This window comes from Chiloscyllium punctatum, chromosome Y (genome assembly GCF_047496795.1).
Source record: "Chiloscyllium punctatum isolate Juve2018m chromosome Y, sChiPun1.3, whole genome shotgun sequence".
Classification (NCBI taxonomy): Eukaryota; Metazoa; Chordata; class Chondrichthyes; order Orectolobiformes; family Hemiscylliidae; genus Chiloscyllium; species Chiloscyllium punctatum.
The window spans coordinates 2,447,919-2,467,627 of record NC_092792.1 but is presented as its reverse complement, the minus strand read 5'-3'; the positions used below and the strand labels follow the sequence as shown (position 1 = coordinate 2,467,627).

The following is a 19,709-nucleotide window of genomic DNA, read 5'->3' as shown; positions in this document are numbered from 1 at the left end:
CCAAGATCAGCAACATGAATTATGAAAGTTAAAACAAAATGCATTTATTTTACTTAATATTGACAATACGGTTTTCACAAAGGGCAACGGAGAAGGTGTGGCGGCGTGCAGAGAGGGTATTCACTCTTCCCTGGTGTATAATTGCGTTTGTGAGCTAGAGGTACACTTCTGAAGTACATTCGGGATGGTAATGTAGTTATTTCAGTAGACATTGTGCGCACAGAGATCTCCCATGAATCAGCAATGACATGGACAACTGATTTTGTGTTGATGTTTGGAGCAAAATAAAATTGAACAATACAGGAAGGACAAGTCCCTTTCAATTCTTTAAAATATTGAGAAGGAATGTAATATGTGGACCTGGGGAGGCAGGAGGATCTCGAATTGAAACACACGGGAGAATGTGAGGCACACATCCACCGTTGGAAATCCAGATGTTTGGAACTTCTTTCACTGGAGCAGAAGAGTTCCAGAGGTGACCTTGTACAAGTTTGTAAAAGTCATGAGTGGTAAGGAAAATGGCAAATGTCTTTTCCCAAGGGTGGGGGATTTCAAGAGTAGAGAACATTTTTTTAAGGTGAGAGGAGAAACGATTGAAATTCATATCAGCGGCAACTTTTACACAGAGAATGTTTCGTGTGAGGAATTATCTTCCAGAGGAAGACTTAGATATGAATACAGTTATAACTTTTAAAAGACTTTTAGTTAGGTCCATGAATACGAGCTGTTTGGGAGGATATGGGCCAATACAGGTAGGATTAGGTTAGTTTGGGATTATGGTTGCTCATGGACTGTTTGGACCGAAGGATCTGTTTCTAAGTGATTTCTCTCCATGACTCCATGAACAGCGATCTATCTGTTTTTTCTTAATTTCATAGAGTGGTGTAGTGATCCTCTCGTGAAATGTTGATTTTTCGGTTGTGACTAAGACTCTGTGAATATTTGTTTTAATGAGAGAAGGGACCAGTTCTCCAAGTTGCACAGCTGAAAATTAATATTTTCTGTAGCATTGCTGCTGAGTAGATTTATTTATGCCGAGGCAGTGGTTATGGTTTGACGTTGGCTTTCTGGCAAGTGGTCAACAGTGAGACAAAATATCTTTGATCAACTGCAGAGACTCCAGATGCTTCCGGTAAATGTAACTGGAAACTCGAGAACTATTTCTGCAGTCGGTTCAATTGCTGCCAACGACTGTATCTGGCAGATTAAAGGCAGTATGAATCAACTAAAACAAAATCTAACCAAAAAAACTGTATTTTCCCGTTTACCCAAAATGGACACACTCAACTTGGCATTTCTTCTTTAACAAGGATAGCCACTCAACGCAGCATTCACTGTGTGACAATCAGAAAACAGGAAATTGACTGCATGACAGACATTTATATTAACTCCGGCTGAAGATCAGCCTAGTTAGTAAACCGTTTGTTTTGAGGATTTTTAAAGCTCTTGAATATAGCGTTAATGCTCCCAAACTCCCACATTGCACTAACATATGTCATTTTCCCAGAGTAAGTTGATAAACTTGAATTGGCTTCAACTCCCATAACCCGTTGCACCATTCTCTGATTAATGCATCTCATTAAAACCGAGTGGGCCATTTATACTTAGGGAGCACCGGTGCAGTGTAATGCATCGGTTTAGCTGATTTCTACTCGTTGACAGTCCCGTGTCACAGTTACCAATGCGCGGAGAAATGTGCTGTTTATGACCGACATCCGTGGCAATTATTGATGTAATACTCTGTAACTTGCCAGACACTGCTGATGTACCCAAACAGGTACCTGCAATGGTTTAGATGTTGAGAATTAATTTCTAACTTCCCACCAGCCTGCTCCACTTTATTAGATTCTCTTTCAAAGGTTTACCTGAGTGTTAGGTATCACTGTCAATCCACTTTTTATTTCTCGGGCACACAGCTTTCCTTTACAATACATTTTCAAACATCTATCTTGTGGTCGGTGCATGTTGAAAAAAGATACAAGCAGAGAGATTCTGTAATATGGTGAGGTTCTTCTAATCTCCGTGCCCAAACAGTTTCGTCACATACACACACATTCTTAACATATTCATTTTAGACATGCTCGATATTAACTTGCCTAAACTGAATTTAGAAACGCCAGTTAGAAATGATATCTTATTTTGTAATTTGAGGGGAACTTGGAGTGGTTGCAGAAATAAAGTCAGTAATTGTATTGTCTGACAATGGTATTAAACTTCGTTTTAGCTTTTTCTACTTGTGGTTTAATGTAGAATTAAAGGGAGTTAATTTCCAGCTGAATATTCTAAACATAATCACTTTGAACACGCTCTGTATTCAGTTGCACAAAGTGAATTTAGAAACATCTGGTATGATTTACAAATTATTTTGTCGTGTGACAGAGACTTGGAGTGTCCAGAAAAAAGTATGGCCAGTTAATTATTTGGCTGATAATATCTTCGAACTTTACTTTTAGATTTATTTACTCGTGAATGCATGTTAAAATACAGAGAGCCAACTTCCAATTGAAATTGTTTTGTTGGTTTAAACAAAATATCTGAAAAATACTTCCAGCTGTTAAATTTCACTTTACCCATTCAAAAAACACTGCCTAGATGGCTAATCAGCAAAACAATATCCCAAGGTGTGTCTATATCCATGTTTAAGAATAATCTCGTGTAAATATGAACCCATCTGTTAGGGCTGTGCAAGGTGATACAAGGATCCTGTCTCAGACTCCAGCAGGAAACCAACAGGCGGAACCTGTAAACCTGCCCCTTCTGATGATCATATAAATCCGGGTCACTGTGCTTTAGTTCAACACTCCTGGATCTGGTTTGTTTAGAAAGCTCTTGACAGAACCGTTTTCCACAAGTTATCAGAATGATCAAGTCAACAATTTTTCTCAGTTTGTTACTGACATTTTTATCATGTGAGTGTTTTTTTGTTCATGTCTCTCTTTGTTACTGTCTCAATGTTAGTCTGCCTCAGGAATGTAAAAGACTCAGGCTTCTTTGTATCAGCATTATTTCTCATGGGTTCTTTTTGTTTTCATTTTTAAAGGTGTCCAGTCGGAGATTGTTTTAACTCAACCAGAGTCAGAGAGTGGCCATCCTGGAGCCACCCTGAAACTGACCTGTAAAACCAGCGGCTTCGATCTTGGCAATGATTGGATGAACTGGGTCCGACAGGTTCCCGGACAGGGGCTGGAGTGGCTGCTTAATTACAAAAGTTCATCCAGCAGTAACTATGCACCAGCGATTAAGAATCGATTTACTGCATCCAAAGACACTTCAAACAACATCTTCGCGTTGGACATGGAGAACCTGAAGATCGAAGACACCGCCATCTATTACTGTACAACACACCACAGCGAGAGGAACCAGGGATGGACCCATTCAAAAAACATCTCAAGGGGACATTTTGCCAATTTCATCGTTCACTGACGGTCAGTACCCGTTTTAAATTCAGTTCAACCAACTGCGATCTGAAACACACGTCCGGCTGCCTTTTACAAACCGATCACAGAGGAAACAGACCATTGAAACTAACAAACTGTGTGATATCACAGGACAATGTTTTTGGCATGTCGTATGTACTGCTGATACTTCCACCAATTAAAGGCTTGGACATAATGTTAGCTTTCATATATCTGACAGTTCGGGAAATGTCTACTAATCGTGGTCTGCAAACCATGCCGTTAATTCTATTGACTATCAGCACTAAATGTCCATTTCACCTGAGAATTGAGACCCAGAGTGTATTACAGAAAATGTACGGGTCTAAATCACTGTGATACTACAGTGGGTCACAGTGATGTGCACAGTGACATCCTCATACAAAAACCACTGACAAGGGTTTGTCTCAAGCTGGCGATTTGTACCATTGAAGGACCGGGAAAATAATGTGAGACTTAATTTAAATCCCATCCAGGAGTGACTAGTTTGGACAAATGTATAAAATTATTCTACTTTCCTCATGTTTATGGCTACATTAATGCACTCCAAACTTGCAAAAGTATTCCGAGCTTTTAAAATACAGTGAATAGGAAAAGCTGAAATATTCCAGTAAATAATTTTTAGAGGAGCCTGAATCACTTCTTTCCAGGAATTAATGAAATTAAATATCTGCATTTTACAGCTTGCAGCCCGCCATAGTATTTGACACAATGTGTCTCACAGTGACATACTGGGGTGACACTGCAATTATGATCAATACAAAAACCCGTTCCAGACCCCATTGTTTGAAACGAGTCAATGTTTACCTGTACAGAATACCTAAACTCGCATTTCAGTATTAGTTCCGTGGGGTTTTGTGCAATTATCGCTGTATAAATTGTAAATTTAATTCGCAAAATCGGTGATTATTATTGTAGCAATTGGTGATTTTGAGAATCAGCTCATGTGTTACTCTGTGAAATATAAAACATTATAATAATTTAGTAAGAATGATCAGTATCCACTGTACAATTATAACGTGATGAAGATTTATCACGACTTCATTTTGACAATGGTTGTGAATATTTAGAATAATGCAGGATTTTGTTAGTTTTTATGCAGAGTCAGTTATTGTGTGACCCAGTCCAGAGAATGTAACGCTGTGACTATTTTGGTTACTGGGGCCAAGGGACCATGGTGACGGTGACTTCAGGTAAGAACCTTGAACTTTCTTCGTGACTTTATTTTTTACTAACGTTCTATTCATGTGAATAATTCCTGAATTAAATGATACTTAGATCCTGTGCTGAGCTTGATTTGGTTCCGTTTGAGTTTTGTTAAAACTGATTATAGACTTACATTAAGTCTCAGAAAATGACTGAAGTCGTTGTGGCGGATTCAGATGCTCAGTGTATATCTTTTTAAAAATCAGATGGGCATTCTGCGTGGCTGACTTCCATGAAACACCTAAACTCTCTCAATCAGTCAGGTACAAGCAAAGTTTAGTGACACCCACTATCTGTTAGTTTTATTATCGACAACAAATGATAAGAACTTAAAGATATTGGAAATATCACTAAACAGGATGAAAATATGTTAATTTATTGAATATATTCCCCGGGTGCATAATGCTCTTACCATGATTGCATTTTGTCATTTGAGTTGTTAATTTTGTTAATGACAAGCACGTTGGATATTGCCATGGAATCTTCTTGCGGCATTACGTTTCATTCTTTTGATTGGATGCTCTTTGTGTTTTATTTGATTTTGTTGAAAAGTTGATTGGGTTCTGGCTTTGCTTTATTTGATTGTGTTGAATTGAGTTGATTCATCTTGTGGAATTGAACTGAGTTTTCATGCTTTCAGTAATCGGTGTTTTCTTTCGGCAAAGGGGTTTGTCTCTCTGGATGACTCTCAGTTACGAATATCTGTGAAGTTCTTTGTACTGAATCGTTTCGGCGTTTGTTAAACGAGGGGCAATATTTTTTCTGATTGACTGAAAGCACTATATCCGTTTGTAACTGTCTGAAGACCAACTTAACGCAGAAATACGGAAGTGTGAGAAACGGAAAAAAAGCGACGTCTTTTTAGAGCTTTTTTTGAGATACACAATCTCAGTTCTCATTTTAAACGAGTTAAAGTCTGTTTTGAGCAGCCTCATTCAAAATAGAATTTGGGACTAAAATCTTAAGCTACCGAATTCATCAGATTTCATAATTGAGACGAACTTATCATAACATTCAATTCTAATGTTTTGTCCATTGAACTCATTTTATTTTGACCTTAAGGCGATTAATCAATAGATGCCTTAAGCTGCTCTGCTGTGCACTGCACAAGATTGACATGATCAGAAATACTAAATGGGTTGGTAATAAATTGAATTGTTGCCGAAAGTGTTAAAGCTTTAAGCGTTGTTCAATAAGTTATCTCAGAACCATGGCAGCTGTTCTGACTTTTTATTTCTATTTGATTTAATTATTCGCTTGTGTGATGGTGAGCAGTTTTGATGGTTTCCAATTTGGGATATTTGTTGTGAGGTTACATTATATTCTTGGTTCTTTTGAAAATGTTTGCAAAGAGACAGTTTTGCTGCAAACACATCGTTGATCCTCAGTGTTGTGATTTGGTCATCGTTGTTCAGTTGGTGAGCGAATGTGCTTCGGTAAAATTAAGCTAATATATTGTTGAAGCTGTCTTTGATTTCTACATTGCTTTAGAAATGTTTACATGGTTGTTGATAGTGAACTGCTCCAGTTTCCTCATTCAATGCAATCAGCATTGGAGTTGAACTTTCATTAAATCTAATATTTTAGTGAAAGGCAAATCGCAAAGGATTTGGAAATGAAGGGAAACCAGACACGTTAGGGTGCGTTTTTTATTTGAAAGTAACAATTGAGGACTGGTCTAATCCAAACCTTAAATTCGAAACTCAGAACTTAATTTACTACTGAAATCACAAAGTTTGTCTTGAAACAGTTTACAAGTCACAAGAAATATAAATATAGTTTTAAAAGTATAATGTTCTAATTTTTCTTGTCATTGAGCAAAAATGCCATTACTGAGATATCATTAATCAAGAATTACTTTTCAATTCCGCTCTACCCGACACACAAGTTTCCTGGCTGGAAGAGATCATTGGAAAAGACGATTAAGAAATTCTGCTCCATATATTTCGATGCTGAACAAATTGGTTTCACTGAATTGATCAGCTTTTCAGTTTAACTTGAAATGATTAATTCTTGTACATCTGATTAAATTTGATTTACTGGATTAAAAAATGTAACATTAACTGAGTGATTAAATCCATGCCATGCTTTAGATGTTCCCAATCCGTGTGTTTTAAGTAAATAGATACATTTTACAACACATAGGAACTGAAGAGTCATTCATTAGGAAACAGCTGCTATAGTCGATTGTGTCACCAAGTCTAGATTTCGAATCAATTAAAATAATCCATCATCAACTCACCATGGGAATAAATGATGCAAAATCGTAGATTTTAAAGATTCCCTTCGGCCCAACAAGTCCAAACCCACGCTGAGCAACCACCCAGACACGTTCCCCAACGTTTACCCCGAACACTATGGGCAATTCAGCTTATCCATATCGGCTAACCTGCACATCTTTGGAATGTGGAAGGAAACGGAAGCATCCACAGGAATGCCATCCAGACACGGGGAGAATGCGTAAATTCCATGCAGACAGATACCCGAGGTGAGAGTTGAACCCGGATCCCCTGGCACTGAGAGGCAACAGTGCGAACCACTGAGACACCGTGCCACCCCCTTAATTTTCCTGTGCATGCATTCGAAAAGTTGCAGAATTAACAAATTTAGAGAAGACAGAAACTGGAGGGTAGTAGAGCACATTGTTTATTTAGACACTGAGAATAGAGTAATATTCATTTCAATTAATATACTAGCGCGATGTTTGGAATGTAGCAATCTGAATGAGATTGTTCACATTAGTTTAGTGTTGATGATCATTTATTTCGACATTTGTTAAAGCGGGGAATGCAGACAGAAACTGTTTTTTTATTTCTTTTCTTATTTACAATCACGATTAAGTTGATTAAATCAGTAGGTAATCTAACTTCATTGTGAAAACGTTCTGAGAAGCATTGATGCTTTCTCTCTGGCTCGCCCCTATTATGAAAGTTAAATTGCAGTGAACACATTTGATGTGACGAATTGATATATCTGCTCAGATCAGGACTGTTGTACAGTGTGGTCCCGTGTTATCTCAACCGAGTTGTCAGCTGTTCCTGACCAGTTGTAAATCGACCTGTTCGGACACCTGAGTCTCAGACAGTTCAATTTCATGTGGCATTCAAAACCACTTTTGTCTGCCAGAAATTAGGCACCACAGAATTGTTACAATCCGAATAAACACTTCAGTAACAAAAGTCAAACTGTAGATCCCTGAACTCAATTGTTAGCAATGAAGGATATATCATTCAGTGAGACAGAGGGAAATATGCTGCATATTTTATTTGTGCCTCTCTTGTCAGTGACACATTTAGTGGCACAATGTCGAATCAAATTATTCAGAACTCATTGTCTGCATGTAATGTTACTGGCAAAGGTGATGTTACACTTCCAAAGATTCTAATCCATTTCAACCTAAGCAGACCATCTGGTGCAGCGACATACAAAGGGTTAAGAGGAAGGGCGTTCTCAGTTGAAAGCCAGTTAAATTTAAATTTATGGCAACGCAAATCCTAGTTTTATTCCTCTAGAGTTCCCATAGAGCTTGAACAATTCGGAATTGCTATCAAAGCATTCTTGGATAATTGTTGAAATGCTACTTTCATCTTGTAAGCATTATGTAACAATCCCTGGTTGCTGAAATCCTTGGTTAATTATTAACAAAGTTGTGCACTCTCAAACCGGTGGTCTGTGTTGTTGGAGATTGTGTTCGGATCTGTTATAATGTAGTGGTTGTGTCTTTGACTCTGAGACAGGTGGTTTGTGTACATTTACAACCTGTTAGAGAGGAATGTAATACCATGTCTCATCTGGTTAATTCGGGGTAAAACCATTGAGTTCTTTGAGTACTGTTGGAATGCCACTCACAGAGGCCTGTGAAATCGATTTAATCGCTGTCCAGACTTGGGCCTCAGGTATTAGACAGAAGGTTGGCAGTTTGGAGCCTTTTTCAAATCAATATTTGTCACAGGCTTTTGGGAATTGTGAGCTGGGTTAATAGTGTAACTCCTCAAAGAAATCTGGAATTTTGACTGGCTGTTCTATCAATACCATTTATAACTAACCCACAATTAATTATTCCCAAAGCATATTTGATGACATTAAGTCGGACCAGTTTTCGTTTGTATCAAACCATTACTGTGAGTGAATTTGACTGTTCAGTCTGGTGGGATTTTGGTTGAATCCAACACTTTGGTGGTAGCTTTTCAACTAGTTTTCAACTGATATCTCAGATCATCCAGTACATCTTCTTATAATGCTTTTCCAACAGAAGTCAGGTAAACTTAATCACCGTCTAACTCAATAGGTATGGAGTTCTCGTTCAAGAAAATATGAAACCAATTTGCTGCAGAAGGATCACTGCACTTGAAATGATAAGCTTCCTTTTTCTGCACAGGAACTGCCAGACCTGCCGCTTTTCTTCAGAGAATTCTGTTTTTAATTCGGATTTATCGCATTCAAAGTTTGTTGTTTCTTTTAAAAAAGAATTCCTTTATATGAAACATGTTGTTCAGAGAGAAAATATATTTTACCAAATTGTGAATTTTCAGAAATATTTAGTACCTAGTCATCGTTGAAAGTGAGTGATCTGGCGTAGAGCCATAATTTCAGAAGAAGCTGTATGATGAAGTAACAACCTGTTCCAGAGGGCAATGGCTGCTGTATAGAATTATAGAACCTCTGCAGTGTGGAAACAGGCCATTTGCCCCAACAAGTCCATATCTACCCTTTGAAGAGAAACACACCCAGACCCATTCCCCTGCCCTGTAGACCATACATTTAACGCTAATGAACACATCTAAATTACATATCCCTGAACACCACGAGCAAATTAACATGACCAATTCAACTGACCTTTGCATCTTTGGAGTGTACTTAGGCGGGAGTTATTCTGACCACTCAAATAGAGAATGTCGATGCTCCTGTTCCAAATAATCAACAGGAATATTTAAAGAATATTTTCAACAATTAATTCGTTGAAATATTTTAGTAAATAGTGTTCAGCACCTTTGCTAGCTGAATTAATGACACAATGATAGGAATGTATGATCAGGAGTAAAACACTCAGCCCCTTGAGCTATTCCACCACTTACTTAAAACATGGTACATTTGCGAGCTAACCTTTGACTAAAACTCTTTAACACATCTGATTAACAAGCAATAACTATCCCAGATTTAATGATTCAACTGCACGTAACAGAGGGAGAGACCATTTCTGAAAGGCATTTGTGTATGTATGTAATGTGACACAATAAGGCTGTAATTAATTGCTCTCGAAAATAAGTTTTAAATTTCTGACAATTTCCAACTCAATCATCCCAATCGTCAGGTCCCTTTAATTTAACATTATATTTCTTTATTCCAGGGAAGTATAATGTATGATTACAGTGCTAAAAATGAGGAAAGCTTCTTGCCCATTAAATGATTAAGAAGTGGTTCACTGGAAGGACAACCAAACGACACACAACAAAACTATTGAGCACGTCATCTTTGTGTGGAGACAAAAGCGCCAGAATATTCTTCATTTTTTCCAGTAGTTATTCGCATCTGTAGATAGGCATGGAAATGTTAGGAATTTTACATCTCCTTGAGAGATCAGTCGACTTTGGCCTCCTGGACTTTCTGACATTTGTGTGGTATTACCTTTTTCACAGCTCTGTCAGGAAGTGAGTTCCATGGCTGTGATCCAGAAAGAGTAAAGGGCCAATGAAAGAATTGCAAGTCAAAATGTAGTAATATTTGGAGGAACAGTCAACAGTCTTACCCACACACGATAAGACTGAACCCTTTTTTGTACTGTTCAACGAAAGAATGAACCTTTGGATTGCTCTGTCACAGAAAGGGTTTGAGGTGAAAACATCAAATGATTTCAAGAAGGTGATCGTTTTTTCAAGCGTTGAAGGAAACAATAGACATGTGGGGATAAAAGTTGAACAGTGTACAACATTGATTGAAAATTGTGAAAAAATTGAATGGGGCATGGTTGATAAGTTTTCACATAACAGCAAAATTGTTTCTATAATTATCAAGAAAAGTTATCTAAAAGAACAACGAGATCATGATCAGCTGGGCCAATGGGCAGAGGAAGGGCAATTAGAGATCAGTTTCAACTGAATATGACTCATTGCATTTTGGGAACAGAAATCAGGAAACAACCTAAAGTGAATGGTAGTGCACTGGGTCGTGATGTCGAACAGAAGCACCTGGGGATTCAGATACATAGATTCGTACAGAGTTAATGATATGGCAATGGGTAGCTTTGTCGAACGTAGGGACCTGAGGGATCAGATACATATATTGTTGAAAGTGGTATCTCAAGGAGCTGGCGTGTTGAAGAATGTGTTTGTAAAATGTTTTCTCATTGCACAGAGCATTGAGTATAAAGGTTGTGAGTTTGTGTTGCAACGATACCTGACATTGGAATGAACTGCCAGAGGAAGTGGCAAATGCAGATCTAGTTACAAAATTTCCAAGACATTTGGACAGGTACAGGAAGTGAATAGATCTGGATTGATATGGGCCAAATGCAGGCTAATGGAATTTGTTTAATTTGGGAACCCTGGTTGTCATGGACGAGCTGGGCCGAACGGCCTGTTTCTGTGTTGTATGACTCTCTGAATCTCTGACATTATGGTGAAGTAGGCTGAAAGTTGGAAGCTGGTGATCTAGTGAGGAGGGAGGTTGGTGATGTGGTAGATTTTGAGCTGATAGGCCGTGAGGTGTTTGGTGGCTGCTGGGTAAGCTTGCATGCACCTCGTCTGGCAGGGTGGCATCAAAGAAAATCATAATGGTCACAAGGAAATAACTTGGTCGCATTGTGCTTGGTAGGTCCTTTGAGCAGCAATGCAGGGTGTCTCCCTGGTGCCAAGATGGTTAATTGAGAGGCCAGCAGGCTGCAGGCCTGGTTAGTTGAGAGCTGAGGAGGGTGCAGGGCTGGTTATTTGGAGATAGACAGGGTGCCAGGCCAACTTGTTGAGAGTTCAACAGGGTGCAGGGCTGGTCAGTTGTGAGGTGGGGAGGGAGTCAGATTGGTTTGTTGAGTGGCAAACAGGTTGTCAGACTGGTTAGTTCAGACATTTGCAAGACGTCAGACTGGTTAGTCGAGAGGTTGGCAGAGTGTCAGACTGGTTAATCGAGAGGTGGGCAGTGTGTCGTACTGGTTAGTTGAGAGGTGGGCAGGGTGTCGGACTGGTTAGTTGAGAGGTTGGCAGAGTGTCAGACTGGTTCGCCGAGATGTGGGCAGTGTGTCGGACTGGTTAGTTGCGAGGTGGGCAGGGTGTCAGACAGGTTAGTTGAGAGGTGGGCAGGCTGCCGGGCTGGTTATTTGAGAGGTGGGCAGGCTGCCAGGCTGGTTAGTTGAGAGGTGGGCAGGCTGCCGGGCTGGTTAGTTGAGAGGTGGGCAGGCTGCCAGGCTGGTTAGTTGAGAGGTGGGCAGGCTGCCGGGCTGGTTATTCGAGAGGTTGCCAGAGTGTCAGACTGGTTAATCGAGATGTGGGCAGTGTGTTGGACTGATTAGTTGTGAGGTGGGCAGGGTGTCGGACTGGTTAGTTGAGAGTTAGGCAGGCTGACAGGCTGGTTAGTTCAGAGGTGGGCAGGCTGCTGGGCTGGTTAGTTGAGAGGTGGGCAGGGTGTCAGGAAGTTCAGTTGTTCGCCTTAGCAGAGTGCTGGGCTCTTTCGGCGACAGAAGGTCATCGTACTGATGTGACACGTGGATATGATGTAAAAATGTAAAACTCGGAGTGTGGCGAAGGGCAGATGGGAACAGAGCTAGGATGCAATGTGCACAGGTTGACTTGGGTAAGATGAGAGATCAGTGAAGGTCTGAGTTCATATCTGGGTAGGGATATCCTGTCAGGGGTTGTGAAAAGTCGGGTGTCAGGACTAGATTCACCAAGGACCAGGTGCAGTGAAGCAGGAGTGGAATTGAGTGAAAGGAATCGAGATTACATTCTTGTCTGGAATATGGATTGCCTTGAATGTGTGTTATCTCTTGTGATGAGGGTCATGTGTTCCGAGGGTGAATGAGCGTGTAACGGTGTAGGGGTTGTCAATGTAAGTGGAAATTGAGGTTGAGAAGAGAGTCAGAGTGGTGGGTAGTCTGAGAGGTTAGAGTTTTACCATGAACTGCTTGTAAGTTTGTTGGTTATTGAAGTAAAAGAGTACTTGTTCATTTCTCGAATCATATTCACATAAATACTCAGTTCAGCTAGCTGTCACATTCCAAAGTCTCTGAACCTTAATGGTCCTCTATATTTCAGAGGTCTCCAGAATTCAGATAATTGCCAAGTCGATCATTGAGCTTCCAGATAATTAGCATGATATCAGCTGTGACAGGCATTCTCTCAGTCCCAGTGCCCTGCAACTGCCTTCTTTACAGAGAGTAGATTCTGACTAACATTGATAAGTGAGGAAGGGATACTGGACTCGAAACGTTCAATCTGGTTTCTTTCCACAGATGCTGCCAGTTGTTGGGGTTTCTCCTGCAACTTAGGTTTTTATTTCCAATTACAAGTTCCACGTTTTCTTGGTTTGCATTTTGTGAAACGACTATGCTCGTCACCTGCAATCCAATGAAAGTGTTCGTTGGTGAGATTTTCTAACAGTTACTTTTCGTGGGATCAGGGTGTTCTTATTTCTAAGTTTTATATAGTAATGGTCAAGGTCGAGGGCATTTTCTGAAGAGGGAACCAATAGATCATGATCAACGACTGATTGGAAACAAAAATAAACTCAAGGTATGCTGAAGACTTTAGCAGGAACACACTAGCATACATTTACAGCTGAGGAAACATTTGGGTAACCAATAAGGTCGAATTAACAGAAAGTAACTTGCTCAATTGTTCATTCTATCCTAGAGACTGCATCTCCCCCCACACTTTATGGACTGGTCTCCTCCTGTCAGCAACACAATGCCGACGGTTCTGTGATCTTTGGTTGTTTGGCCATGGACTATTCCCCTGACGTTACCAAGGTGACCTGGAAGAAAGGTGGGAACCCAATCACGACTGGATTGAAGACTTATCCATCCGTGAGAAACAAGAAGGGAGCTTACACCCTGAGCAGCCAGTTAACCCTGCCTGAGTCAGAAGCGGATTGCAGCAAAATCTCCTGTGAGGTTCAACACAGCGGGTCAAAGCAGAGCACTGGAATGCCATGTAAGTCTTGTGGGAACTGAGGCGAACAGCACATCTGTGGGTAACATGAATAGGACATTAGTTATAATATATTTGACATAGCCATAGAGAGATACAGCACAGGAAAAGGTCATTCGGCCCATTCAGTCCAAGCCAATCAATAACAGCCCCCTAACTATTCCAGTTCAATATGTCCACAATTGATCCATTGCTTTTTGTGACTTGGCATTTCTTATATCCATCTAAATATTTCTCACATATTATGCGGGGCTCAGCCTCGACATGACTTACTGGCACTGAGCTACAGAATCACACCCTGTGTGTGATTTTGTTTTCCCCGATATCCTCCTGTCCTTACCCTAACCCTGTGCCCTTGAGACAATGCTCCATCCATGAAGGGGAAAGGTTTTGTTCTGTTTACTCTGTGTATGTCTACCATAATTCCAGACATCACAATCATCTTCTCTCTCAATCTTCTCTGTTCCATGTAAAACCCCAGTTTGGTGAATCACATTTCATAATTAAAAACTTCCAGCCCAGGAAACATCCTGTAATATCTCCACAATGCTGCCTTCTGTCTAATCACATTCCTTCCGTAACATGCAGTCCTATACTACACATGATGCTTCATGTCTGACTTAACCAGTATTTCATTAATTTCCAATATCATCTCCCATCACCTGATGTAAATGTATTGGCTCATAAAAGCAAATACCCTTCACACATTCCTAGTCTTTTTATCCGTCTGCCACATTACTATAAGGGATCGATGGGCATGCAATCCTTTTCAGGGTTCCACCATTGAAACCATAATACCTCTTCGTTTCTTCTGACCAAGTGCATCACCTTACACTTATCCAGGATGATTTTAATTTGCCATTTTTCAGCAGAAGTGGCCAATCCTTCTGTATCTTGCTGCACTGTAAAGGTGTCATGGTCACTCCCTGCCAACTCGGCAATTTTTGCTTCAGCTGTGAACCTACGAGCCAAATCTCCTGCAGTATATTCTAAATCACTTTTACATAAAAGAGACATCAATAAATCTGCACTGAATCCTGCAGAACACCACGAGACATATACTTCCAGCCACACAAACATTCTATGGCCATTATGCTCTGCACTCCGCCTCAGGGTTCAATTCGTCAAATTGACTTGTCATCAACTGGCTCTGATCTTTACTATCATCAGGATATCGACTTATTTCGTTGAAAACTACCATCAAATTGCTCAGACATGACTTCTCGTCAATAAAATCGTGGTGAGAATTGTTGATTAATCTTCCAGATGAAGGTTAATTCCTCTCTCCATCGTTACAATGTCTTCCCTACGACTGAGTCTAGCTTGAGCCGAGCCTGTGGTTTCATTGTTTTTCCCTTCATCCGTCCAGCATAACAATACCACACTGGCAGTTTTGCCATGTCCCCTGTGGCCAGGAATTAGAAATTATTGCCAGCGACCAATATTTCATCCTTTGTCTGGCATACATTTTACCTGCCCTGGAAATATAACTATTTTTCATCCAGCAAGACAGCACATCACATCATCTATCCTAATTCCTGAAAAAAACATCACAACACTTCCCCGTATTTTCTATACCCACATATTCCCTCACACTGGTGAACATCAACAATTTTTACCGCACTTCGACATCTTTCCCTGTCTCGCTTGAAGGCATTATATTAGGAATATTGAACTCCACTCCTGCCCCTCTCTCAACATGTCTCCATGACATCAAGTGCACACTTCCTCCTTTATGCCGTTAACTCATCTGCCCTTTTTATCATGCTCCTTTCATTGAAATGAATACAATTCAATCTTACTATCTCACCCTCTGATCTAACTGACCTCTTTGACTTCCTTGCTGTGACCTCTAATTTTTATCATTACATTGTCATTATCACATCGTCCTCGTAATTGTACTGTGTTGATTTCATCTTCTATAGCACTCTGCATTATTATAATACTTGTAATGTTAAGGTTAGTATCTATTAGCCGTAATAAACTTTGTTATAACAGAACTGAATGTATTTGTTATCAAATTTGTCAGATAATTTATACATTGTTTTTCATAAAGGCCCATTTCTCGAGCCAACTCTTCTTCTCACCGTGAGTCCCAGTGAAGAAATCGCAAGCAGCAAGTTTGCAACCATCGTGTGTTCAATCATTGATTTCCATCCGAAGGAAATCTCCATGACATGGTTGAAAAATGGCCAATCCGTGGATTCTGGTGTCTCCACGTCTCCTGTGTGTGAGGCGGATGGGAACTTCTCGGTGATGAGTCGGCTGACAGTCCCTTATAGTGAATGGTTCAACAGCGCAGTGGAAACCTGCCAGGTCACTCATGGAGAGAACACTCAAAGTCAAAACATCACCACACCCCAGGGTAAGACATACAGACGAGAGAACTAGAAATCATTTTGAACTCCGATGTCAATCAGATACACACATTTATCAAATTTAGTGAACAGCACTAAGGTGTAGAGCATCCCATTCACAAACGTGTCATGTATTTCAGCTTGAGTGTTACATTAGCATTGCTCATAATTTAACATTATGTCAAATCAGAAAAGCATGTTTCCCTCCATATTGAATACATATAGACAGTGAGCTGGATTAATAGTCTTTTTTTAAAGTAGTTTGTTGGCTGACCACACTTGGAGAGGCAGAGTGCCGAATCCATGCCTGGTGACTTGCTTAAGGATAAAGGGGTTACGGGTGGGGGAGGGGTGCGTGTCTTGTGGGGGCCAGGGAGCAGGGTCAGAGAGTTATTTCTTTGAAACTTAGAACATGCTGAGAGGCTGAGATTGGGTGAACGTGGAGTAAATGTTTTGGCCAGTAGGCCAGAGTAGGCCATGAGGGCATATCCTCAGAGTCAAAGGGTGCACCATTTGGAACTTAGATGGGGAAAAACTTCTACAGCCATTGGGGATGAATGTGTGGAATTCATTGCTGGAGAGGTTTATGGAGGCCAAGTCAGTGACTGTACTTAAGGTGGCGATAGATCGGTTAGTACATGGAGAAGGCTGGAGAATGGGGTAGAAAAACATACCAGCCATGATCGAATGGCAGGGCAGACTAGATTGGCCGAACTGCCTCATTCTGCACCTTTTTCTTGTGGTCTCAAAATGACATGGTAAAACATGCAGCGACCCTTCTTTCAAAATAAATCAAAATGTGTTCAATGCTTCATTTCCAGCTCAGGAATGAACTGTTGTCCTTGGGCATTGTACGTCATAGATTTTATCTGGTACTGAGCTCTTCAACTTCATTCATGGGACCAGGCCGCGGACCAAGTTGGTCTCACATTTGATTAATCTGGATAAACATGACCTAATTGAGCCTCTTTAAGTTACTCTCTGCAATTAGTGGATGTGGCAGGAGAATACATTCTAGTGGTAAGGCTACAGTATGGATGAACGATCTATGAATTTGAGTTAGGCTGATTGAGCCCAGGTTGAGGATGGAAATGTTCATGCAGTGAGCAGTGGAAATCTGAATAATACTCGCGCAAATTTCCATCAAGTTGGTAGAATAATTGAAGACACTCGTATTTGTTCAGTCTTTGTTCTACTAAGAAATTCACTGTTTTGTTTTTAGATCTACTCCAAGTTTGACAGGAGTAATAATATCTCATAGTATGTTTTAGAGAATGATCTCACACTAATAATGTCAATTATTTTCAATAACGTTAAACATGTTGAATAGAATTTCTGTGACTGATCACTGCCCCTGTAACACCTTATATCCTCTGCAAATGCATGAGAACAAAGACAATAATTATGATTGATTACAATTTGCTCAAACTTGGGGATGTAATTTGGCATTCAGAATGCCCAGCAGCATTTGCAAGTAAATTTCATGAACATAGAAATGAAGTCGTTATATTCAGATTACTCTTGACACAAGTATCAATGGATGGTCGTAATTGAGAGAAGAACTCTAGAAGAAAGGTAATTCCATGTGTTACACCGTGGTGTCTTTGATTTTACTTTGTCACAGGTTTCATTTGTGACAAATCCAGTGTTCTATATGAATTATTACACGGTGCATGTTATAGATAATAACAAATGATTTCACAAAACAAAATATATAATCAACACGAACCATCATTTCAGCAATATTTGGAAGCTGACATGTCAAAGGTGGTTTCTTCACTTCATGTGGGAGTAGCCTGAAGGCTCGGTGTTTTGATTCTAAAGAGGCATTTTTCATTGATTTGATTTCTGTTTCATAGGAGTTAATGAGTGCCACGATTACACAGTTAAAATCCTACCACCACCAGTAGAACAGGTCTTACTGGAGGCGACGGTGACATTAACCTGTGTTGTGTCCAATCTTCCTTCTGGAGTCAATGTCACCTGGATACAAGAAAAGAAGACTCTGAAATCAGAGATTGCTCACCAGCCTGGAGAAGATCCCGACAGCGTGATCAGCAAATTGAGCACTTCTACCGAATCCTGGCTGAGTCACGTTAGTTTTGAATGTGTGGTGAACCATCCATACCTCCCGACTCCTCTGAGAGACTCCATCCGCAAGGGAAATGGTGAGTGGTGAGAGGAAAGAACAAAGTATTCCACGTGTAATCTAGATCCAGTTACATACATGGCATGCTTAGATTGGCTCCAAATAACTTGGCAGCATGAAAGATGTGTCTGATGGCAGGATAGCTAAATATCTGATTGAGAACAAAATAGACTAAAGATTTATCTTTTATGATTATAACTCAAATAAAGTGGGAAGAAACCTGATTTGTGTTTTTAACATCAGCAATGACAAATGTACAGGATGTCTTAGTTGTGGGTTAGAAACATGGAGTCGACTTTCGAATTAAACTCTTTTTATCTGAATGAATAGAATGGATATCATTCTGCTGGTTTAGTAAATGAGAGTGTATAAAGCCCAAATTAAAAAAACAAAACTGGCATATTTTAATATGTAGTGAAATGCAATATTGAGTCTGGAGTTTTATAATTTATTTATATTTGTTTCAAATATTCTGCAGGAGAAAAGCTACTGGAGCCATCAGTGTCTATCCTCCTGCCACCAACAGAAGACGTTTCTGCTCAGAGGTTTCTCTCCCTCACCTGTTTAGTGAGAGGTTTCTCCCCCCGAGAGATCTTCGTCAAGTGGACAAACAATGACAAGCCGGTGAATCCCAGTAACTACAAGAACACCGAGGTGATGTCGGAGAGCGAGAATACCTCCTTCTTCATGTACAGCCTGTTATCCATTACAGCAGAGGAGAGGGCCAGCGGTGCTTCTTACTCCTGTGTGGTGGGACATGAAGCGATTCCATTGAAGATCATCAACAGAACAGTCGATAAATCCAGCGGTAAACCGAGTTTTGTGAACATTTCACTTGCACTGATGGACACGGTTAATTCATGTCAATAAAAAAACTCAAAGTTGCTTTTAATAATTCAACAAAAGTAATAAAGCTTTTTCCTCAAATTGTGATTTAAATATACAACCGTTTAATGAATTGTGTTTCCCACTTTTACTTATATTCCACCTGTAAAGTTAAGTTGGATTATTAACAGGTCTAGGACTCGTGTCTTGTGCAGTTAATGTTCCCTGCTCAAGGTAAACTTAGGATCAGAGGCAGAGTAAAGCTCACTCAAATACCAGATTCTGCAAAGAACCTTATCCATCTTAAATTCCATTAAAACGAAATCTTAAAATGCCCAATTTCTCTCAAGTAAAGACCACGGATTTTGAACTTTGTTTTCCTGATTCCCCGATTGAACATTCTCACAAAATTCATGTCGGCTTTAAACTGCCACAATGCAACAATTGGGAACGCAATCTTAAGAGACATTTGGAATTAGTTTTGATTGGAAAATGCCAATCGCAAACAGTGCAGAGTAAGTTGAATATGACACTTGTTTCTGTGGAACGAGGGATCTTGTACCAGTGAAATGAAAGTTATTGTCGTTGAGCCCAGGTAGGGGGA

General features: G+C 40.0%; 1 gene segment (V, D, J or C); it reads left to right on the top strand.

Moving 5' to 3' along the window:
- The first annotated feature begins 2,795 nt into the window (after window positions 1-2,795).
- On the top strand, window positions 2,796-19,207 carry LOC140471379 (Ig heavy chain C region-like). The segment is given in 7 exon segments: window positions 2,796-2,909; window positions 3,041-3,384; window positions 4,582-4,627; window positions 13,478-13,777; window positions 15,831-16,139; window positions 17,991-18,299; window positions 18,759-19,207. Coding segments are annotated over 7 exon segments (1,749 nt in total).
- Window positions 19,208-19,709: the final 502 nt, after the last annotated feature.